Genomic DNA, 25,750 nt, shown 5'->3' on the forward strand with positions numbered 1-25,750 from the left:
TGAAAGTGAACCTGGAGGGTTGTTGGATGTGGGTGGGAGAAGTAGGGAACAGTTTTTTGGGGATGGGTGAGGGATAGTTAGGAAGTTGGGGAGCCTTTCCCATGCAGACCCTGACTGACTCCTAGCCTTTCCCAATCAGTCAGGTACATCTCCCCTCTCCCTGTGTATCCCTGTACCCTCCTGCCCCCCAATCCCATGTGTCCCTGCAACCCCACTCGCATTGACCCCCTAGTCCAGACTGTCCCTCCCGCTAGCCCTTCTGAATCTCAGCCTATATGACCCCTAGCAGCTCCATGTGGCTGGTCTATGTGCCCTCTGCCCCGCCTCCCCCCATACCCCATGCCACCTCTCCTGGCCCTGTAAGCAGGGTGCTGTGAGGAATGAGCCTCTGCTCTCTCCCTCTTGGCTGCTGACTGCTAGGGCTGGTGAGCGGTGAGCTGGTGCTGTATTGTAGCACCCCATCATTCCCTTGTGGGAGAGAGGCAGAACTGCAGCGCCTGTCCGACAATGTATTTTCTGCGGTGGAAAAAAATCTGCAGGGCACATGAATTCTACACATGTGCAGTGGTGCAGAATTCCCCCAGGAATAATATGCATTATGATTAAGGATAATATTTAGTCATGGAGGTCACAGATTCCATGACTTTACTGGAGCTTTGTGACTTCTTTGGCTTCAGCTGTCAGTGGCTGCAGTTGGGGCCAGAGCCAGGGTTGTGCACCCCATCCCTTCCCCAGCTGCGGCTGTCCCTGCCCCCCATGGCTGTGGCAAGAGCTGGAGCCAGGGCTGTATGTCCCCCACAACCAGTGGCTGTGGCCAGGGCTGCCCTCGCCCGGGGCTCTGCACCTCTCCTCCCCCCCATGGCTGGGATTGGGACTATGCCCCCGTGGCGGTGGAGCTCAGGCTGTCAGTTCCCCCACACAGGGCCCAACTGTCATTCATGCTCCCCCTCAGCCCTTCCCTCCACCTCCCTCCCCAGTTATTTTTTAGTAAAAGTCAGACAGGGTGCAGGCATCCGTGAATTTTTGTTTATTGTCTGTGATCTGTATGTGACTTTAACTAAAAATAACTGACACAAACTCTTAATTATGATATAGTCTTTAATTACATGATCACCTACTATTTTTCCAAAGGACCCCTGCCTCACTGAGTGAATAGGTAGCTATTCAACATTTCTTTTTATCCCTCACATTCAATGTGCGGTTCCATGCCTTATGTACCACACACCATTCCAATGCTGCACAATACACAATAAGTAATTTCTTCATAATTGTTTTTATGGTGCTCTCACCATAGTTTCTTTGACCTAGAGCCTCAAAGGTATTTAGGCACCTAACTGCCATTGATTTCAATGCGAGTTTGGTGCCTAAATACCTCTGAGGATCTGGGCCTCACTGCTTCACATATTAATCAATTTCAAAACACTCCTTTGAGATTAAATGGTATTATTATAATCCTCATTTTAGAGCTGGCATTCAACATCTTTAGACACAGGACCATATTTCGCTTCCTTCACTACAAACTTTCCATCTTCTGCAACAAATGAAACAGGGGTCCTACAAACAACATCTTCATTGACCACACAGCCCAGAGCCATTCCCAGAGCACAGTCCATCCTCTACACTGTATGAATTTTGTGTGTGTGTGTGTACGTACGTGTACGCACACATTGTGTGGTATAAAGGTTATATGAGCAGGAATTGGGAATGGTTGCACAACTCAGTAACTTGACAAGTAATGCAAGTTATTCCAAATAAATGTTAATGAAACTTCATACCATCTTATTACATATATGCCATATGTACTACGGAAAAAAACTATTTTAAGAATGCTTTCAAGAAATTTAAATATTTTTCATTGAGATTTCCTTTTGTATTCTTCTACCTGTAAAATCCGGAGCCTTACGATTTGTCTATACTTGGCATTTTCAGCTATTGGTAGCCAGCAACTGGTGTTAGCTGCACCAGTGCAAGTCCCAACTGTAGACAAGGAAAACCAGGATTTCAGGCAGCAGTAAACTCAACTAATGCAAATTGCAGCTTTTTTAAAGTACACTTGGGGTTTGTATTAGTGCAATTACACTGGGAGTGAAGCCCCCGATGGCTGAATCTCAATTCAACAAGACTTCAGCTACCAGGAGCCCACATTGTACCGAAAAGAAAAAATAATTGTGCAGATATATAAAATGATCAAAAATAGCTTTTTGTGTATAAAAGTCTCATGATTTTGAAGTTTGGTATTTGAAGATCTTCCAGGGCTAGAAGTGAGTGCCAGCACTGAAAGGAGCAAACATTATTCACTATTATTTTATCGCAGCTGCTTATGGTGCTTATATGGCCCCTATCATTAGCTTTTGAGCACATCACAATCTTTAATGTACTGACTCACAAAATTGCTGTGAGATAAGGAAGCACTATCATCCCCATTTCACAGATGAGGAACTTAGGCTGAGTGATTTACTCAAGGTCATACAAAAAGTCAATGGTGGAGCAGGGATTTAAAATATGTTCCCCAGAATCCCGGGTAGCGCTTTAGTTGCTGGAACATCTTCCTCTACTCCCTCAAGCTCTTGGAAGCTTCTTACCTTCTCCATGGGTGATGTTTGTATGCTGCCTTTGTAGGTAAATCTGCCAGCAGTTTTTTGACCTTAAGCATGATCCTGCAAATCCTTACTCATGCAATTAGTCCCACTGAAGTCATAGCTGCTGCTTAAGCCTCCCAGAGCAGCCGGGTAGGTCACATGCCTCACTTGTGTAGGAGAAAATCAGCACATTTGTATTTATGAAGCTCCACCTACACTCTTTGATTCACCAAGATGATGTGGCTTTATTTACATGTTAAGTTACCAGGCTAAATTGCATGTTAAGTTTCATTAATTCCTTTGATTCACATTGGGACGTGGGTATGCATAGAACAGAGGTGAAGACTTTGAAAGTTAAAATAACAAAGTGGGTTATGTATAGCACTTGTCTTCTTGAGCACCTTTGTGCTGGATTACTAACACCACAAAATTCAAACATCAGTGTTTACACGGTCAGGTTCTGTGAATGGTGTACTAAAACCATCTGTCCAAACCATGCAAGGCTCATTACAGCTTTTACTGCATCTACACTAGACAGAAAATTAATCAGAAACTGCAGACACACACAAAACTCTACAAAAAAAAACAAGTTAGTATGAATTATGCAGATGAAAAATTGATGCACTCCCTCTGGAATCATGAACCCATTATGATACTTATATTTTTCATGCATATTAATGTAATCAAAATAAACATTTTCCAAAGGTAGGCTAAGGAATCATTTGACAATGTGTCTATTCAGCTACCTCAGAGTATTTCAGAAATACTCCCACTTTTTTTTAATATAAATTCAACTATTACAGCAGAGTAATTAATCTATTTTTACACCCGAGTTCAGTGTAGTTTTTTTCCTTCATGTTATGTACCTAAATAATTGAGAATGGTTTTTAATAACAGATGGTCTTGCAAGACCAGTTCACATCAGTGGCAAAATACTTTATTGTAATTTTTCATGTCGGTTGAGAATATAACAGTAGGCAATGCATTGTCTCTCAATAATTTCATATTATCAAACTTTTTTCTAGAAAGTGGTATCAACATCATTTCATAATTACAAGAGTACATAGCTTCAATCGGAGTGGTAAGTCTATAGCATTATTATTCAGGCTCGTTTCCCATTTTTCTTCAAAACAGGCTGAATCTTGTGTGCTATGTACCATAATCTACTCCATGATCAAATCTTCTTTGATCAGATTGAGCCACAGTTTCTGTTTTGGTCCAAGGAAAATAATTCTTGATTAGAAGTTGCACCATGTATTATAATAAATAGAGATAAGTTCTCCCTGGTTGTCACCCCAGGCAATGGAGCAGAATGTAACCCTTGCTTTTTACACAAGACTAAATACTGCCACCCATACTAGGGGAACTCCTGAGAATGCTAGTGGTGCAAACACCATCTTCTCTCTTTGAGCTAAATTCTTCCTGGGGCACAGTTATCTTGCTGGTTGGTGGCATGAAATTTGCAACTCAGAAGGGGGATTCCTGCCTGACATGTTCAAAAATGCTGGAAGCACTAATCAGTTGACAGACTGATGCACAGATGAAAGGGCAAACAGCTGCTTTTAAAACAGTCACATTGTGCCAGATTCTGCCACCCTTACTTATAATAGAACCCAACTCCATCAATAGCCCCAATCAAGACAATGCAACTATCCAAAGAGCGAGGTGCTACTCAAGCAGAGTCACTACAGTCCAAGTAAGGGATTCACAATATGGACCTCTGTGCTTCATAGAGCAGTGTTGACTTGATTACCCTGTCACTTAAACCAGTAAGATCTAATTGATGAATGACATTATTCCTGATTTACACAGTGGGGTAAGACTCAGGCCCAAAGTCTATATCTGTCTCTCTGTACATACTCACACTGACAGTTAGGACCCTTCCAAATTCAAGGTCAACTTTGGTCAATTTCATGGTCACAGAATTTTAAATAGTAACAGAGGGTCCTGTGGCACCTTTAAGACTAACAGAAGTATTGGGAGCATAAGCTTTCGTGGGTAAGAACCTCACTTCTTCAGATGCAAGACTTGCATCTGAAGAAGTGAGGTTCTTACCCACGAAAGCTTATGCTCCCAATACTTCTGTTAGTCTTAAAGGTGCCACAGGACCCTCTGTTGCTTTTTACAGATTCAGACTAACACTGCTACCCCTCTGATACTTGACAGAATTTTAAATGGGAGTTTTGTCATTGACTTCAAAGGGGACCAGAATATTATGCCATATATCTGATAGTACAAGCAAGAGAAAATAATACTAGTAAGTTTTGTAAAACTTCTATTATTTAAAATTAGCTTTAAAAAAATAAATAAAAAAAGGCAGGATGTCTTGATTTGAATGTCTATCAGAGCAATAAATCAATGCTTTGTCAATGTCTGTCAAAATTAGAATACTACCTTTCTAATGGCATTTCTAGTCCTAGGGGTTCATAAAATATTGTAAAACCTCTTATTGGTCCAAAACAAATTATATAGCAAAGGACATGTTCAATCCTGGGTTTTTATCTACGTCAGATTTGGTGAGGAAAAAAATAATTTTGGGGTACCTTTAAAAAAAATGCTGAAAGTTTATCTGAAGAGTGAGATATTTCATAATTGTGGCTGAGATGGATGAGTTGGCAGAACACAAATGAGAAGTCAACAAAGCAATAAGAGAACCCAATTAGATGAGGTGCAAGCCACCTCCCGCAAAATGGTGTACAGCCTCAGCTCCAAAATTAATTTAGGGACTCAGCATCTTTCAGTTAATTAAATGGCTGCAGGTATTGCCACAGGGTTACAGAAACAAAGTCATTTTATGGACATCGTGACATCATGTGGCATAACATAGGGAGTACATAATAAAGAGGTTTTTATTAGAATGAATTTGGGATTACCCCATTATACACAAGTAGCTCTGCAATATCACATGGCACCACTACATATCTATCTCTCTAGAAAATGGAGAAAGCTAAAAGCAAAATTGTTCTTGCATTGTAAATACTACTTTTATTTGTATTGAGTGATGTACAATATATACTTTTTCATCACTTGTAATAACTTTGTTAAAATACATGGATTTTTTTGGTTTCTTCTGTAAAGCCACTCTTACTGAAAACCACTTCACTCAGGCTCCAGGATGAATGTGTTTTTGAAAGAGTTTTTCCTCTTACACAGTAAGATTACCTTCAAGGTAGAGACTGTGGCAACTGCTTTAAACCTCTACCAATGACTCATAAGATCTAGTAAAAAAAGGCAGGCACTAACTTTTCCTCCCAAACCCTAGAGCAATTTTTAAGTTTTAAATATTAAAAAGGCAATCTACCTTGATATGTATCAAGCATTAATATTGTCTCATAAAATAGTAATGGTTCTCCCTTTTTGATTATAGGCATGCATCAAGCATAGAGCAAGATAGTAAGTTAGGAAAGACATTCAAACACCTCTTCCCCAAAGGCACAATGACCTCAAAATCAATTGGAAAAGGTATAAAACTAGGTTTCTCCAACCAAATGTTGATCTTCAATCCCCATAAACTATTAAAGACACCCACACTAGGGAGAAAATGTATTTTAAATTAAAACGTTTATAGGCACAGAAAAGTGACTTTGCAAGCTAAATAGGAGTACTTCACTACTAAGAAGAATAGTTTGCTGTTTTATGTTGGTAGCCCCACGTATTTACTGATTTGTGTTGCTTTATGACAAACCTGACAAAGGGTTTCTGTAAAATATAGACTTAAATATGTTAGTGATTGATTGATGTACAGTATTTATTGTACATTATGATTGGCATTTACACCTTTGAAGTCTAGCTACTTCAAAGCACTACACAAACTTTTTCCTATTATATACTTTGCAGCAATTATATTGATTGCTTTACTTTTTTTCACGTTGGCAATTACACTAGTGTTTTTTGTTTCCATGTAATGCCTCTTTCCTATAGCCTGAGAGAAATCAACTGTTCATGGACTGAAAGAAAGAAAAAAAAAAAAAAACGTTGTCTTACTGTGCATTTCACATTCTGTCATTTCCCCTTTTTAAAAAAGAAAACGACAATCTGAGTTTAATTTTTTTTTTAAAGTAATCTTCTCTAAGATTCTGATGGTTAAAAAAAGATCAGGTTCACATATTGTAATTATGAATGTAACAAGCAACTCAAAATAAGATAAGATAACTTGCTTTTCACTATGATGAAATAGATTCATAATTCATTATGACAAGCAAGTTGGAATACATATGATCAAGAGCGCTATGCAAATATCATTTAAAAAACACACACACACACACACACACAGAAGGCACCACAATTACAATAAAGCTTCATCCCATCATGATTCATTTCCCCCCCCCCCAAAAGTAATAAGACCAACAAAAGAAATTAATCATAATGCATAATTAGTCAAGATGTACAAGCCAACCAGCTGGCTCTGCAGGGAGAAAAGGGATGCAAGCTATTTTAGCTAAAGTAAATGGCACTTTCAATCAAGTTTGGCTTTACTAGGTTTTGTTCAGCTTGATTTTCCTGTTATTAACTTGTATTTCCCTATTTAATTTAGCATATATCTTTTCGTTTGTTATTTTTTAGAAGAGTCACAGTTTGCAATGTTAGTGAACTTTTGTCTTGAATTGCTCACAAGTTGTTCTGCAGGTTGCACTTTGGGTGTCCCTGGTACTGCCACTTGGTAGAAGTTTGGTAACCGGATGTCGTATCGAAGTCCTTTTCCTACGTGCACTCTGTCATTCAAGGCATATAGTTTATCAGCAATGTCACTCCCAATTAAAATTGAAAACAGACGTGAAATGAAACGGTGTTTAGCAAACAGCAAATACAGTTTCTTTCTCCTCCAAGCCACATATCGACAGTCCGTCTCTGCTGTAAGAGTTACCTGAAAATGAGATTAAAAATAGCTAAATTCCAGTGTGCTGATGTTGACTATACAATTGTATGAAGGGCTCAGGCCTATTCTTCTTACTCAGAAGAAACTCCCATGGGCTTCAATAGGAAAGCTGCACAAGTAAAAAAAACTGCAGAATCAGGCTTTTATGACAATTGGCCACAGAAATCCTACAAATAGTCCTTTGAAAGTGCCACTAGTGCTTCTTGGATTGCTGCCTGTGCATGTGCCTTATTCTTTCTGCTCTGTATATACAATAGTTAAAGTTAACTGAGCTAAGTCAATTTAAGCCAGGTGAGAATATGACCCAAGACTCATTGCAGATAGAAGACAGGTGGGGAAGAAGACCAAGGATTTCTAGTTTTCTTGGATCCAGAAGTTCTCTAGGTGTAAGCCCAGACTAAATGTAAAAAGACCATTACATAATACAAAGGCAGTCTAATTCTGAAATACCAAATAGGGTCATTTTTTCTAAGCAATCATATTTTGCAGCAACAATATAAAACTAAATAAATACCAACAGAATACAGACATAACCAATCAATTGGGTAACCAGACCTCCCTCCCCTGTATGCCCAAGTCTGGCATTTTCAATAACAAAAATAATACAGTACATTAATTTCTAAAGTGTTTAACTATGCAACAGTTTAAAGAAGTACACAAAAACCCTTCATGTTTTACCTGGAAAATACCCTCTTCTGTGGGTCTTAGGGAATCCCATTCAGGAGAATCCAGAAATTGAAGGGGGAAAATATAATGCAGAAACTCTCCATCAACGGTCACGCTGATCCTATCAAAATACAGTGGATATGTCAATATTGCACTCATAAAAGTAGACAGAATAGTAAGTTACTTCTAAATTTAAACAGCAGCCGGATGTGAGGTACTTTAATACTCAGTACAGGGTGTTGAGGACAGTGAGGTCTATGCTTATTTGTTCATACAGTTTTCTTTAAGTTTTTATATGCAGTTGGAACAAGCACATACAAAACAGCAAGCAAGCAACTAAGGTTCAAATCTTCTAGTCCTTACTCAAGGCAAGATCATTCTATAGGTGACTAGCATGTGGAAGGGCTGAACGTTAGGCATACAGTGGCCTGATATGGCGGATATACATAGAGATGGTGAAAAAGCATGATTCACCTTCTTCTAAGACCAATAGAACCCCCTTTGTTATTTTGTGGCTCTGCAATTTTAGAGGGCTAAGGTGAGAGGGAGGCATGGTAGCTGGGGAGACATCCCTCATGTAACATATATGGTTTTCCCATGCAAGGTAATGCTGTTTCAGGAGCTGTGAGGCCAGAGGAATAGCATAGAGACACTGGGTCTCTGTATAAATGGCCTAGCCCTCCACAGGCCAAAGATTTTCATGAGTTAAAAAATTATCTAGGACTCAACTGCACCTTGTATGCCACTCTGAGGGCTACTCAGGATGGGGCTTAATGCTCTCATCTCCCACGTGCAGGGGCGTGCAAGTCTTTTGTCTCACCCCAGGAAGGAGTGTAGCATGCATTTCCCTGCATGTTTGGCCAATGTGGAGGGATGGACACTACTCCTGCATCATAGCTAGCACTCATGCAGACACTAGCAGGGACTGTGGTTGTGCCCAGCTGTTGTGGAGGGAGGCTGTTTGTTTCTTATGCCTTTTCCACTCCTTGGACACCCATGAAGCAGGTAGGTACAATCTAGGATATAATGTAGTGATTCGCTATTAAAAACAAACATAGCATTCACTGCTATATGGTGTAGCACAATTTTGTTTCCCATACTAGTCAGGTTATACTAATAGAGAACACTTCTAAAATATTCTTATGTTATTAAAACAATAGATGGGTAACAAATACAGTGTACACGTTGATGAATGCACTCATGCTCCCTTTATTTGAATTTCTTAAGGAAAAATTGAAGTGGTATAATACAATGGTCTGAAAAAAAAAATTAGTCTCCTTGTTCTTTAAGCTGTTATGGCTTTTGTGCTCAAAGTGTTCTTATGCTGGAGACTTCTTGGACATGTTTACAGTTTTTAAACTGTCGGCCTATTTAATCTCTGGTACTTGAATTAAATGTGAGCAAACAATATACAAATAAGGAATTACTGTTTACTTTTATATTTGGAAGGATGAAAAAACCCACCCTGTAAATAGATACGAACAAACTGATACAAACCTTCCAGACACAAGCATAGAGAGTTTATCAATAGGTGTTTTGCCTTGCATAGCATAACAATGCTCCTTCTCCAAAGTAACCACTTCTGCATCACAACACAAGACAATCTTCCTAAAAACAGTCAAAGAGATTCCCAGAGGCTGAAAAAGAGAACTGTAGAGTTCCTGGAATTCTTTTTCAAAGGAAACACTCCGAACTTGGTAAGTAACATAAATAAATTGTATGAAGCATATCACAAAGAGGACAAAATTCCAGGAGAATATATCAGCAGCACATATATCCAGCCAAGCCCATACAGAAGAGCAGAGAAAGCCCAGTCCAAGCAAACTGAAGACGTACATTAGCCCAAAGAATCCACTTCCTCCCATGAAGCCAACAACGAATAGAATACTAGCTAGATGGTAGATAGATCCTTCTGGCTCTTGCTTCCAGGCTACACAGGTAGGATGTGCATATATCAAGCTCTCCCAAAAACTTTCATTTTCTCCCATGGCTGAAATAATTATTTGGTTCAATTTAAGTTCTCTCTGCCTTCTAAAACTTTATTTATACAGGTACAGGTAGAGGGGTCCATTGCTTTTCCATCTTTGTAGCCATTGGTAACTGATCACCATAATCCCAGGCTCTTCTATTTTAAGCATCTAGGAAGTTAGTGTTCTCAGAAGTCCATGTTCTTTCTCACCGGCTCACGCATCCTTTTGATTTGGTTGGATCCATAACATGATCTGATCTGGCCAAGTGAAGAAAAGAGAGGAGCATTTATACAAACATTTGCATAAGTTAGCTCAGACAAGATTTCACAGATTTTAATGCCAGAAATGGGCACTATGTTCATCTAATCTGACCTCTTACATAATACAAGTCACAGAATTTCACCAAGTGGCTCCAGCATCAAGCTCATCATAACTTCTGGTTTAAAGACTTCAGGTGAGGGAGAACTCCACCCTCGATAACTTATTCTAATGGTTAATTACTCTCACTGTTAAAAATATGCATACCTTATTTCTAGCCCAATAAATAAATAAATAAATAAAATAAATCTTTCCTTGTCTTAGATATCTTTCTTAATAACATATTGTCAGTAGGTCTGTCAAGCGATTAAAAAAATTTATTGTGATTAATCGCACTGTTAAACAATAATAGAATATGATTTATTTAAATATTTTTGGATGTTTTCTATATTTTCAAATACATTGATTTCAATTGCAACACAGAATACAAAGTGTACAGTGTTCACTTTATATTTCTTACCAATATTTGCACTGTAAAAAACAAACAAAATAATATTTTTCAATTAATCTAATACAAGTACTGTAGTGCAATCTCTTTAGCATGACAGTTGAACTTAGAAATGTAGAATTATGTACAAAAAAAGCTGCAATCAAAAATAAAACAATGTAAAACTTCAGAGCCTACAAGTCCACTCAGTCCTATTTCTTGTTCAGCCAATCGCTCAGACAAACAAGTCTCTTTACATATGCAGGAGATAATGCTGCCCACTTCTTGTTTACAATGTCACCTGAAAGTGAGAACAGGCATTCTCAAGGCATTGTTGTAGCTGGCGTCGCAAGATAATTATGTGCCAGATGCACTAAAGATTCATATGTCCCTTCATTCTTCAACAACCATTCCAGGGGACTTGCATCCATGCTGATGATGGGTTCTGCTCAATAACAATCCAAAGCAGTGAGGACCGACCCATGTTCATTTTCATTATGTGAGTCAGATGCCAGCAGCAGAAGGTTGATTTTCTTTTTTGGTGGTTTGGGTTCTGTAGTTTCTGCCTCAGAGTACTGCTCTTTTAAGACTTCTGAAAGTATGCCCCACACCTTATCCCTCTCAGATTTTGGAAAGCATTTCAGATTCTTAAACCTTGGGTTGAGTGCTGTAGCTATCTTTAGAAATCTTACATTGGTACCTTCTTTGCATTTTGTCTGCAGTCAAAGTGTTCTTAAAATGAACAGCATGTGCTGGGTCATCATCCAAGACTGCTATAACATGAAATATATGGCAGAATGCAGGTAAAACAGAACAGTGAACAGACAATTCTCCCCCCAGGAGTTCAGTCACAAATTTAATTAACACATTTTTTTAACAAGTGTCATCAGCATGGAAGTATGTCCTCTGGAATGGTGGCCGAAGCATGAAGGGCCATACGAATGTTTAGCATAACTGGCACATAAATACCTTGCAATGCCAGCTACAAAATGCAAATACCTGTTCTCACTTGCTGGTGACATTGTAAATAAGAAGAGGGCATTATCTCCTGTAAATGTAAACAAACTTGTTTGTCTTAGCAATTGACTGAACAAGAAGTAGGACTGAGTGGACTTGTGGGCTCTGAAATTTTACATTGTTTTGGTTTTGAGTGCAGTTATGTTAAAAAAATCTACATTTGTAAATTGCACTTTCACGACAAAGAGATTGCACTACAATTCTTGTATGAGGTGAATTGAAAAATACTATTTCTTTATCATTTTACCAGTGCAAATATTTATAATCAAAAATATATACTTTGAAATCAATTCAACACAGAATATATATGAAAACGTAGAAAAATATCCAAAAAATTTAATAAATTTCAATTGGTATTCTATTGTTTAACAGTACAATTAAAACAGATTAATTGCAATTAATTTTTTTGAGTTAACTGTGTGAATTAGCTGTGATTAATCGACAGCCCTAATTGTCAGATTTTCAGCAATAGTCCTTTTAGGGCACTGAAGGAATGACAAGTTTGGCATGAAAGATGAGATCGGATTGATTCCTTACTCAAATTAATAAGAGATTGTGTGTGGTGGGGGTTATTTTATAGCTATGTCAATAGCCTTACTAATTATATGCCAACAATCAAAAACACTGCTTATTAATTTTTTTTAACTATGTACCATGTATAAACAAAAAAGTCAAAAGAAAATTTAAGGAGCAAAATTCAATATTGTAAGGATGATATCAGTGCAACACAAGTTTCATTAACACCAAAATAGGAGGAAGTATCAAAATATTCCTGTTAATATTTTAATAGGATAATCAGTTGGGGTTGAATTTCAATTCAGATTTCCAAGTGTGTTCTATGTATCTATGGCCTCCCATCACTGCAGTACTGGTGATCCTCTAAGAATTTAGAAATAGAAATAAGAACAAAACTCCCCCAGTCCGTTGGAGCAATAGCTTGATTAATTTGTATTTTGGGGGATTTTGTTTACAGAGTATGAGAAAGGAGAACTGATTGAGAGAAAACTAAGAAAAACAAATGAGTTTTACATTTAACTGTGAGATCTGGGGGGGTCACTCTTATCTTTTGAGGGCAAGGGTTCCACAGGCTAGGTCCAGCTCCTGTGAAAGCTGTCTCCTGCTCTCATGAGCCTCCCTCTGTTGACTGGCAGTTTCTTTGTTCCAACTGAATATCACTGCCCTGGGAAGTCATGTTGGCAGAGTGAGAGGCAATCTCTTGGATAGACAGGGCCAATCCAATGGAGGGCTTTGAAGATTACGGCAGAGATCTAAACAGGACACTGTATTCTATGGGGAGCCAGTAGAGAGAGTAGAGCACCACAGTGATGTGTTCATATTTAAGAAAATAAAACCCAATCATCCACATTGATGTTAATTAAGTTTTAACTTATGTGCACAGCATCTTTAGTTGACTTGCCTTAACTTTCTTGAATATTCCCATGTAGACTTGGCCCAATATTACACCACTATGTAAACATTGCTTCACCATGAAACCTCCCCTAAAATATTACTAACTTGAAATTTTACATGTTTATGTATAATGTATTTACTATATGGCCAACAGAAATATGTTCTAGTGTACGTTCTGTGTCCTGAGACATCTGAAAGGGCACATTTAATAAGTGTAACATAATAAACAAATGTGATTCATAAAATGTTGAAAATTGATATTAGGACTTGCATTAGTCATACTATCTGGTATCACTTAACAAATAGTGCTACTATTTCTACTATTATTCCATCAAAAGCAGAGTATTGATAAGTTTGATTTATATTCAAACCCTATCAAATCTGACATCAAGTAGTAACTTTTTAAATGAGGGCTATAAATACCAAAAGAAAGGAGCTACCAGTTGGGAAGGCCCTCCTGTAAACAACATGTGTTGAGGCAGATCTGCTGGAAATGGAACTTGGGGAGGAGGGAATGTCTGTTGGCAGCCAAGCGGGTAGATCCAAGGAACATGCTAGATCAGTGGTTCTCAAACTTTTATTTTTTTCACAGACCACTTGAAAATTGCTGAGGGTCTCGGTGGATCTTTCCAAAGGTTGTTTGTACCGTTAGCTAACTATTGTAAAGTGCTTTGGATAAAAGCGCTATAAAAACAAACCTTTAATAATTAACTTTTTTTGTTCTATAAATAAAAAGCACACAACTCATATTTTAATATCAGTAGTCTTACCTTTCTAATGCAATGGACGTGCCCTCTCTCCCCCCATCGTGGCAGCCCCTGAGCTGGGGCTGGGAAGGAGGCGGCTATCCCCCACCACAGCAGCCACAGAGCTGGGGCTGGGAAGGAGGGGAGTCTTTCCCCAGCAGCCGCAACCCTAGAGCTGGGGAAAGTCGCCTCTTTCTCTGGCCACTGCAGCCCTGCACGTCCCAAATTCCCCCCACCCTCTCTTCTCACCCCACTGCCCCCTCCCACCTACCCCCTCTCCCCCCCCCCCCCAAGGCCACCTCCTCACCTTACATGTGCATCTTCTCCAGGGTCCAGGCACCTAATTAGTGGAGCCATGCCTGTGCCTCCTCTAATTAGGTGGGTGGCCCTTCATTTTCTTGTGTGCAGCCGTCCAGGCATGCACCTTAGAGGGAACTATCCGCGGACCACCTGAATAGAGCTCACAGACCACAGTTTGAGAACCTCTGCACTAGATGGCATGATTCTCTGGTGTAGGGAGTTCAACTCTGACATAATCTTACAGAGGTAAATGCTGGTTCATGCCAGAATTAACAACCTGCAGAGAAGGTCTGAATATGCAGCCAGGGGGCCTGATCCAAAGCCCACTGAAGTAAATGGAAAGACTCTCATTCACTTCAATGCACTCTGGATCATGCCCATAGCAAGGGAAACAGTAGCAGCATAAGAACTGCTGGTGTAAAAAATGGTGGAGCTTTCCAGTCACACACGAAGTCTTCAAGCATGTTCGGGGGAGAGGAGGGCGGGGATATCCAGCCTACTTGCATAATGTCGGACCTATGGCTAGCCACCATCTCCGCCTCACTGAGTGGATGACCCTACGGAGATACTAGAAATGTTCCCTTCCTAGGAAGGGCATGATCTAGCTTTTTTTGTTTGCTTTTTTTTTTTTTAATTTACAAATAACTTTTCCCAACATGGTAAGGATTGCTTCTTAATATTTGAAATTTTATTGGCACAAACTAGGTCACATGCTTCTGTACTCTCTGAAGTCAATGGCAAAGCATCTACTGACTTCTGGGGTAAAGGATCTGGCCCTGAATGAGTCAATATGGAACATAAGCGTAGTGCAGGGTGTTCCTTTTTCATCACATGTAAAATGACACTTTTCAGCTATGACATGCAAAAAATCTGTCAAGTAGAAGTAAAGCCGCACAGTTTAAGGGTGCCTCTGTATACAAAGGAACTTGCTCTTGTACTACAAGCATGACAATATAGAAAGAATTTCTCAAAAGCAACCACAAAGAGAACAGTGTGTAACAAAGCTTTAGAGTTATAGCCTACACGTTATAATATACACGATGCTGTTTAACACTTTCAGGATTCATTTTACACATTCTGATTTATTCCCAGGAAAAGCCACTGAATATCTGAGCTCTGTGAGATCACCAGAATTTAAAAACATAATGGCTTCTGTGTCAGATTTTAAAACAAAATATACTTATCCAAAAGGAGCCGAGCATCAGTAGGAAGTGTAAAATCAAAATTCATCAGTGATGTAATTAAAAGTGAAAAATGCCCAACTTTAAATGTCAGTTCCACTGCTGTTTTACTAGGAAAAAGAGAAACCTATTGCAAATACTAGATTTCTTGGGACATCGAATGGAACTGATTTTTCCAGGAACCACTGAAGTCAATACTTAGAGGAAGTGCTACTGGTGTGCTGAGTGGATCCAGCAGTTCAGAAGTACCAACCTTGAAATGACAATTCATAGAGGTGCATGGAATATATCACAATAGCACATTTATTAGCTGCTGAGCTTTAATTCCTTTAGTTTACTAAAAAAGGAACATTAGCTGCAGGATTCCAAGACATGGCTGCTAAAATGGTGAAATCTAGAAGAGCTGAGAGAAATATAGTGGGGCAGTACTGATGAGAAGTTTTGGAGGTCTGGCCCTCTCTGAGTACTAAGATCTGCAAGAGTGTGCGTGTGGGTGGTGGTGGTGGTGGGGGGGGGGGTACGATCTTTTTTCCACAGCATGCTGGTTTTTTTTGGTGTGTGTGTTAAAAGGGGGGAGCCATGTGGCACTATTGGATCCTAAATCCTGTAGAAGAGATATCCTAGAGCTTTAAGATGAGCCATTCTCCAAATTCTGTTCTCAGTCACACTAGTGTAAATCTCGGGGTCAATGGAGTTACTACAGAAATATAACTAAATGCAGATTTTGGCACTTTTACCAAGTGAGTTGATAAGAGTAATCTCTGCTACAAATAAAAATTCTTACGTTAATTAGATGGAGAGATCATTAGGCACTACAAGTAGGGTCAAAATATAGGATTGTTGAACTCAAAGAAACAGAATTAACAGAAGCACATGGCTATTGAGTCTTCTATTCTGAAGTTCTTTGGCAGTGCAGTGAGAATGCTGCTAGTCAACTGCAGAACAAGTGATTTTTTTAAAGGATTTTTTTTAAGACAACCTGGTCCTATGTTGTTTTTTACTTTACTTTTGATAACAGAGATATTTCTAGCTTAGTGTCAACGATACCCCGTCTACCAATTGTCAAATTAATACAATACCAATTCCTATGAAGTAAACTGCTGCGTTTTGAATGAGATTGTGGTCAAAATATTATGGGGGACTCTGCCTGTATGATGTAAATAAGGTCATCGATTGGTACTATTACCTAGTTCACACAACATGGAGCATTTATTATGTTACGCAAATGAAATTGACACAATGCAGCCTTAGAATTCCAGTGGTTTTGGATAGCCAATACCAGTTAACTCAAAGCTTTTGTAACTCCTGTATTTCAACTCATGTAAACACAGATTGGTCTATCTTTTAATGAACCTAAGCCAAAATCTCTAAAGTAAAGCAGTACATTGTCAAGACATAGAACTATACATGGGGATATCAAGATTAATACACAGGGTCAAACAACACAAATCCAGTGCCACTTGTACTACCTTGATAAAGTTCCTGACCTTAAATTTCTTAGTCTTAGGCTAAGTCTACACTACCCGCCTGAATCGGCGGGTAGAAATCGATCTCTCAGGGATCGAATTATCACGTCTCGTCGGGACACGACAATCGATCCCCGAATCGATGCTCTTACTCCACCAGCAGAGGTGGAAGTAAGCGCCGTCGACGGGGAGGTCGATTTTGCCGCCGTCCTCACAGCGGGGTAAGTCAGCTCCGATAGGTCGAATTCAGCTACGCTATTCGCGTAGCTGAATTTGCGTATCTTAAATCCCCCCCTCCATAGTGAAGACCTGCCCTTGAAGGGTTACTGAAGTCAATAGAGTTTCCTCCTGTAAGAGGGGTTCAGACTCACCCCTGCGGCGCCTCCTGCTGGTCGTCCAGGGAATTAGCTCACCACCCTCTGGAGCGCTCTCTGCAGGCCGGTGATCCGCCTGTCCTCTTCTGGCGCCCATGTCCCTCCCAGGACCCAGTGCCCCTATTACTGGGATGCTGCCCCCTGGCAGTACCCCACAGATCTGGGTCTCCCCGCCCTGGGGAACCTCCACCCACTATCTCCACCTTGCTTCAGCACTAGGCCACTGCCAGTCACCAACTAGCTCCCACTCCCTGGGGCAGACTGCAGTATAGGCCACTCATCATTGGCAAGGAGGGTTTGGACCTGCTGCCTTGGCCTAGCCCTGGGCTGCCCTCTGCAACCCCCAGTACCCCTTGGCCCAATACTAGGCAGCAGCCTGGGGCTTCCCAGGCTGGAGCTCCCCAGCTCCTCGGCCTTTCCCCAGCCCTGCTCTACTACAGATACCCTATGTCTAGCTCCCTGCAGCCAGGCCCTTCCCTCCCTGAACACAGAAACTCTGCCTGAGCTCCTGGCTCCCTACCTTTATATAGGCCACCTGGGCTCTGATTAGGGTGTGGCCCAGCTGCAGCCACTTCCCCCAGTCAGCCAGGGTTTTACCTTGCCCAGCCCCAGCCCTCTGCAGGGCTTTTCCAACCCCTCAGGGCAGGAGCGGGTGTCCACCCCGCTACACCTCCTATTTCAGTTTGGCTAAAAATGTTTATAAAAATGTTCCACAAAATGACAAGCATTTAAAATACTTCAACCTTATAAAGTCCCTCAAAACATCTCTCTTCTGCACGGTCAATTCACTTCCTATTTATACCAGGGTTTAGTTTACCAACTTATCAAATGGCATCACAAACTCAGAAGAGGTAAATGACTGATTCTTGGTGCACAAGAGGAGAGGCAATTCTTGATTTAGTCTTAAGTGCAGCACAGGATTGGAGGTGAATATAGCTAGACTGCTTGGTAATACTAACCATAATATAATTAAATTTAAAATCCCTCTGGCAGGGAAAAACACCACAGCAGCCCAACACTGTAACATTTAATTTCAGAAAGGGGGACGACACAAAAATGAGGATGTTAGTTAAAACAGAAATTAAAAAGGTACAGTGGCAAAAGTGAAATCCCTGGAAACTTTTTAAAGACACCATAATAGAGGCTCAACTTAAATGTATACCCCTAAATTAAAAAACATAGTAAGAGAACCAAAAAAGGTCCACCTTGGCTAGACAACAAAGTAAAAGAAGCAGTGAGAGACAAAAAGACATTCTTTAAAAAGTGGAAGTTAAATCCTAGTGAGGAAAATAGAAAGGAGCATAAACTCTGGCAAATGAAGTGTAAAAATATAATTAAGAAGGCTAAAAAAGAATTTGAAGAATAGGTAGCCAAAGACTCAAAAAGAAATGGCAAACATTTTTTTAAGTCCTGTACTTAAAAAATACTCGGTCATTGGCCTGTTCGTTTATAAGCCAACCCCCCCAAGATGGTTAGGTAAAAATAGCAAAAACTGTAAGACCCTTTCATAAGCCGACCCTATATTTCAGGGGTTGGCAAACTTTGGCTCTTGGCCCGTTAGGGTAAGCCTCTAGCAGGCCTTGATGTTTTGTTTACCTGGAGCGTTCACAGGCATGGAGCCCCTCAGCTCCCAGTGGCTGCGGTTTGCCGTGCAGGAGTTCCACAGCTCCCATTGGCTGGGAACAGCAAACTGCGGCCACTGGGAGGTGAGGGGCTCCATTCCTGTGAACGCTCCAGGTAAACAAAACGTCCCGACCCTCCAGCAGCATGCCCTGACAGGCCGTGAGCCAAAGTTTGCCAACCCCTGCTATATTTTAAAAGCTGGCATCACAAGAAACACTCAAAAGTTTTGCTAGAATTATTTTAATGTAATCTAATGAAAAAAATATGTTATAATAATAATAACTGAACAAATATGTATTCACCTTCAAAATTACAGTCAATATTTAAAATCTGTAAATGGATATTTAAAATAAGTAACTTAGAACAATATGAGACTTTAAAAAGTCTTAAAATCCTTCAAAGTCTGAATCAGTCTCTGATTCACCAAACAGTTCATTAAACTTGGCTTCAGTCACAGCTACAGCTGCATTGTCATTGTAGATGTCGGCAGTGTCGTCTTCAGACTCAGATTCCGTCTCATCATCAGCCTCTGTTGTGTCATCATCAAGTGTGTTGCTGATACAGCATTTCCTAAATGATTTTTCTACATTTCCGAGGGAATGGACACCCACTGGGCGACCTTGATTGATTTCAGGCTTCATAAGATTCCTGCTTTTTGTCAACTTGGCCATGCCTGAGCACATCCATTCAGACCACATTTTGCGTAGCCTGTCTTTAAAGGGGTTGTTCAGGCAGACATCAAGTGGTTGTAGAACTCAAGTTAAGCCTCCAGGTATTACAGCCAAAGTAGTTTTCATATTTTTGGCCACATTTTTCACCTCATCCATCTTGTGTGTCCTGAACATGTCCCAAACGAGCATAGCGGGTTTCTTGAAAAGTGCTTCTGGTCTCTTATTCCACACTTTTTCCAGCTATTCAATAGTCCCACTTTCATCCATCCATCCCTTTTCATGTGCACATACGATGACACCAGCAGGAACTTTCATGTTTTTTCTTTTAAAAATAACAACAGGAGGGAGCGTTGATCCATTTGCCAAACATGATAAAACCACCGTAAAATGGATTTTTTCATGGCCAGTGGTTTTAATTAAAACTGTTTTTTCACCAACACCAGTTACTGTTCTGTTGCTCAGGAGATCGAATGTCATCGGTGTTTCATCCATATTTCCTATTTGTGACAGTTCAAATGCATATTCCTTTAAATATTTTATAATAAACCTTTGGAAAGATTCGATTTTTTTCTTCCAGATCTCTCAGCATCTTTTGCGCTATCTTTGTTCGCTGATGAAGACAGAGACCATGACGGTTCATGAACTGAGTACACCAACCTGCTGATGCGACAAACATTGACGGCTTTACTGACTTGTATTGTCATCTTTCGACATTTGCAGAGCATGCAGACGAATTCCAGTTCTGGTGACAATGTACCCATTTTGTCAACATTCAACAACGCAATGATTGAGATCTTTCTCCAGCTCAGGAAATGAAGTGCACCTCGTTGGACATTTTTTCTTGCTTCTTGGCATGTCTTTTAGTGTTTTATTTTTTCGCCATTCTCTTACTTGCTTCTCATTGATACAGAATTCATGAGAAGCGGCACAATTATTGTTTGCTTCTGCATATTCAACAACTTTAAATTTGAACACTGCGTGATAAGCAGATCTTTTTCTATTGATTTCACCCTTGTTCATTTTAAATACTAGTATGAAAATAGATTATTATTGTAGTTATAGATTTTGTAGGACTTTATACAGGAATGTCACCTGCTTTATCACTATCAAATTATTATTGTTGTTTATTTCAAAGCAGCCCTGTAGATTGGCATGTCTGGGGATAACAGGCTATTTCAATTTTATTAGAGATTCCATCGATTCTGCACATTATATTTTCATATTGGCTCAAGACTTATGAGGTCCAATGGTAGAAATGCATGAAGAGATCAAATTACACAATAGCGGACTGACACCAGTGCTATAGTACTATCGTTCATTGTATTTTTCTGATTGGCTTGTAAGGCATAGCATTTTGTGAAATGCATGGGTCAAATGTCATGCAGATTTGTAGTACTGGGAACGGCGAGCCGCGGCCACAGGGAGCTGAGGGGCTCCATGCCTGCAGACACTCCAAGTAAACAAAACGACAATGTATTAGATATTCAATTAAATGATTCCATAGAATTTAAAATCATCAAATTTTGGTGTAGATCCATTTATAAGCCGACCCCCGCTCTTTGATGCATCACTTTTTTTCAAAAAATATTCAGCTTATGAACTAATATATACGATACATCAGAAGCAGGAAGCCTTCTAAACAACCAGCCACTGGACGATCGAGATTCTAAAGGAGCACTCTAGGACAATAAGGCAATTGCGGAGAAACTAAATGAATTCTTTGCCTTGGTCTTCACAGCTGAGGATGTGAAGGAAATTCCCAAATCTGAGCCATTCTTTTTAGGTGACAAATCTGAGTAACTGTCACAGATTGAGGTGTCATTAGAGGAGGTTTTGGAACAATCGATAAACTAAACAGTAATAAGTCACTAGGACCAGCTAGTATTCACCCAAGAGTTCTGAAGGAACTCAAATATGAAATTGCAGAACTACTAACTGTAGTTTGTAACCTATCATTTAAATCGGTTTCTGTACCAAATGACTGGAGGATAGCTAATGTGACGCCAATTTTTAAAAAAGGCTCCAGAGGTGATCCTAGCAATTACAGGCCAGTAAGCCTGACTTCAGTACCGGGCAAACTCATTGAAACTATAGTAAAGAACAAAATTGTCAGACACATAGATGAACATACATGTATTGGGAAAGAGTTAACTTGGTTTTTGTAAAGGGAAATCATGCCTCACCAATCTACTAGAATTCTTTGAGGGGGTCAACAAGCATGTGGACAGGGGGGATCCAGTGGATATAGTGTACTTAGATTTTCAGAAAGCCTTTGACAAGGTCCCTCACCAAAGGCTCTTAAGCAAAGTAAGCAGTCATGGAATAAGAAGGAAGGTACTCTCATGGATTGGTAACTGGTTAAAAGTTAGGAAACAAAGAGTAGGAATAAATGGTCAGGTTTTGGAATGGAGAGAGGTAAATAGTGGTGTCCCACAAGGGGCTGTACTGGGCCCAGTCCTATTCAACATATTCATAAATGATCTGGAAAAAGGAGTAAGCAGTGACGTGGCAAAATTTGCAGATGATACAAAACTACTCAAGATAGTTAAGTCAGAAGCAGGCTGAGAAGAGCTACAAAAGGATCTCACAAAACTGGGTGACCAGGCAACAAAGTGGCAGATGAAATTCAATGTTGATAAATGAAAAGTAATGCATATTGGAAAACAATCAACTATACATATGAAATGATGTGGTCTAAATTAGCTATTACCACTCAAGAAAGAGACCTTGCAGTCATTGTGGATAGTTCTCTGAAAACATCCACTCAATATGCAGCAGTGTTCAAAAAAGGGAACAATGTTGGGGAATCATTAAGAAAGGGATAGATAATAAGAAAGATAACATCATATTGCTGCTGTATAAATCCATGGTACGCTCACATCTTGAATTCTGCAGGCAGATGTGGTCGCCCCATCTCAAAAAACATATATAGGAATTGGAAAAGTTTCAGAAAAGGGCAACAAAAATGATTAGGAACATGGAACGGCTGTCATATGAGGAGTGATTAATGAGACTGGAAAAGAGACAACTAAGGGGAGATATGATAGAGGTCTATAAAATCATGACTGGTGTGGAGAAAGTAAAAATTTCACCATGATTTCAATAATTTCCATCCCACCATCAACCTCAGCCTAGATCAATCCACACAAGCGGTCCATTTCCTGGACACTACTGTGCTAATAAGCGATGGTCACATAAATACCACCCTATACCGGAAACCTACTGACCGCTACACTTACCTACATGCCTCCAGCTTCCATCCAGGACACACCACACGATCCATTGTCTACAGCCAAGCTCTAAGATATAACCGCATTTGCTCCAATCCCTCGGATAGAGACAAGCACCTCAAGATCTCTATCAAGCATTCTTAAAACTACAATACCCACCTGCTGAAGTGAAAAAACAGATTGACAGAGCCAGACGAGTACCCAGAAGTCACCTCCTACAAGACAGGCCCAACAAAGAAAATAACAGAACACCACTAGCTGTCACCTTCAGCCCCCAACTAAAACCTCTCCAGCGCATCATCAGAGATCTACAACCTATCCTGAAAGATGATCCTTTACTCTCACAGATCTTGGGAGACAGACCTGTCCTCGCTTACAGACAACCCCCCAACCTAAAGCAAATACTCACCAGCAACCACACATCACTGAACAAAACCACTAACCCAGGAACCTATCCTTGTAACAAACCCCGATGTCAACTCTGTCCACATATCTATTCCAGTGACATCATCATAGGACCTAATCACATCAGCCATACCATCAGGGGCTCGTTCACCTGCACATCTACCAATGTGATATATGCCATCATGTGCCAGCAATGCCCCTCTGCCATGTACATTGGCCAAACCGGACAGTCTCTACGCAAAAGAATTAATGGACACAAATCTGACATCAGGAATCAAAATACTCAAAAACCAGTGGGAGAACACTTTAACCTGTCTGGTCATTCAGTGACAGACCTGCGGGTGGCTATATTACAACAGAAAAACTTCAAAAACAGACTCCAACGAGAAACTGCTGAGCTAGAATTGATATGCAAACTAGACACAATCAACTCCGGTTTGAATAAGGACTGGGAATGGTTGAGCCATTACAAACATTGAATCTATCTCCCCTTGTAAGTATTCTCACACTTGTTATCTAACTGTCTGTCTGTACTGGGCTAGCTTGATTATCACTTCAAAAGTTTTTTTTCTCTTAATTAATTGGCCTCTCAGAGGTGGTAAGACAACTCCCACCTGTTTATGCTCTCTGTATGTGTGTATATATATCTCCTCAATATATGTTCCATTCTATATGCATCCGAAGAAGTGGGCTGTAGTCCACGAAAGCTTATGCTCTAATAAATTTGTTAGTCTCTAAGGTGCCACAAGTCCTCCTGTTCTTCTTTTTGCGGATACAGACTAACACGGCTGCTACTCTGAAACCTTAAATAAGGAAGTGTTATTTACTCCATCTCAGAACATGACTGGTGTGGAGAAAACACTTGCTTATTTCCTATTTACTCCATCTCATAATACAAGAACTAGGGGTCACCAAATTAAATGAATAGGCAGCAGATTTAAAACAAACAAAAAGGAAGTTCCACACAACGCACAGTCAACCTGTGGAACTCATTGCCAGAGGATGTTGTGAAGGCCAAGACAATAACAGGGTTCAAAAAAAGAACTAGATAAATTCATGGAGGATAGGTCCATCAGTGGCTATTAGCCAGGATGGAGAGGGATGGTGTCCCTAGCCTCTGTTTGCCAGAAGCTGGGAATGGGTGATAGGGGATGGATCACTTGATGATTACCTGTTCTGTTCCTTCCCTCTGGGGCACCTGGCATTGGCCACTGTTGAAAGACAGGATACTGGGCTAGGTGGACCTTTGGTCTGACCCAGTATGGTCGTTCTTATGTATACCACCATGGAAATGGAACCCATTTTCTCAGGAAGATTTATAGGCTCCAAGACCATGGAAAAAAATCTCTGCATTTATAGCTGGATATGTTCACAATGAACCCAGTCCTCCAAAACCTACCACATGCAAAATTCTCATTGACTTCAATGGGAATTCTGCACAGAGAGAGCTTGCAGGATCAGGCCCCATAATCAGAGTTGCTTCTGCTATTATTTTGGGAGAAATATTCCTGGGAGGCCAAGAATTGTTGGTAAGTTTTGCCACAAGGGTATTGAGACTAATGAAACAAAGTACTTGACAGAGCAGAGCAAACAGTGTGTGTGTGTTCCTTGATATTTCCTTACTTGACAGTTCCTCTAGGTCAGGGGCGGACAACTTTTTGGCCTGAGGGCCGCATCGGATTTCGGAAATTGTATGGAGGGCCGGTTAGGGGAGGGGGTCGTGGCCCAGCCCCCACCCTTTATCTGCCCCCTCCCCGGGACTCCTGCCCCATCCAAGCCCCCACATTCCCTGACACCCACCCCCCGGACCCTTGTCCCAGCCTCCTCCCCCCACTCCCTGTCCCCTGACCGACCCCAGAATCCCTGCCCCTGACTGCTCCCCGCCGCCCCATCCAACCCCTCCTCTCATTCCTGACGCCCCCCCCCCCCAGGACCCCTGCCCCATCCAACCACCCCTTCTCTCTGTCCCCCGACTGCTCCCCGCCAGCCCATCCAACCCCCCCCTCATTCCTCACTGCCCCCCCAACTATCCCTTCTCCCTTTCCCCTGACTGCCTCTGGAATCCCTGCCCCTGATTGCCCCCTGCCACCCCATCCAACCCCTCCTCTCATTCCTGACTGCCCTCACCGGTACCCCTGCCCCCATTCAACCCCCTTGTTCTCCACCCTCTGACTGCCCCGACCCTTACCCACCCCACTGAATGCCTTTGCCCTTTATCCAACCCCCCTGCTCCCTGCCCCCTTACCGCGCTGCCTGGAGCACCAGTGGCTGGCGGCACTAAAGCCGCACCGCCCGGCTGGAGCCAGCCACCGCACAGCACAGATCACTGGGTCAGGCCAGGCTCTGCAGCTGCAATGCCCCAGAAGCTTGCAGCCCCGCTGCCCAGAGCATTGCGCTGGCGGCGGGGGAGGGGGAACAGCAGGGGAGGGGGCCAGGGACTAGCCTCCCGGGCCAGGAGCTCAGGGGCTGGGCAGGAGGGTCCCGCGGGCTG

The 25,750-nt window shown here is 41.1% G+C and overlaps 2 protein-coding genes across 7 annotated transcripts in view; both read right to left on the minus strand.

Moving 5' to 3' along the window:
- BVES (blood vessel epicardial substance) overlaps positions 1-8,244 on the minus strand; it is a 71,112-nt gene extending 62,868 nt beyond the window's left edge. Inside the window, exon 1 of the mRNA XM_065588271.1 lies at positions 8,134-8,244. Coding sequence (XP_065444343.1) covers positions 8,134-8,173 — 40 coding nt within the window. The 5' untranslated portion in view covers positions 8,174-8,244. The remainder of the gene's footprint in view (positions 1-8,133) is intronic.
- POPDC3 (popeye domain containing 3) overlaps positions 5,356-25,750 on the minus strand; it is a 30,176-nt gene continuing 9,781 nt past the window's right edge. For 5 of the 6 annotated variants that reach the window (XM_005287705.4, XM_008164899.3, XM_008164902.4 and 2 more), the window contains 3 exons: positions 9,619-10,348; positions 8,134-8,242; positions 5,356-7,443 (listed from right to left, as the gene is read on the minus strand). In XM_005287705.4, the coding sequence (XP_005287762.1) occupies positions 7,132-7,443; positions 8,134-8,242; positions 9,619-10,109 (912 nt within the window). In that variant the 5' untranslated portion in view covers positions 10,110-10,348 and the 3' untranslated portion in view covers positions 5,356-7,131. Of the gene's footprint in view, positions 7,444-8,133; positions 8,243-9,618; positions 10,349-13,686; positions 14,221-25,750 lie in introns of those variants that run through there. The other variant, XM_042857655.2, reaches the window with a different exon arrangement.

This window comes from Chrysemys picta, chromosome 3 (genome assembly GCF_011386835.1).
Source record: "Chrysemys picta bellii isolate R12L10 chromosome 3, ASM1138683v2, whole genome shotgun sequence".
Classification (NCBI taxonomy): domain Eukaryota; kingdom Metazoa; phylum Chordata; order Testudines; family Emydidae; genus Chrysemys; species Chrysemys picta.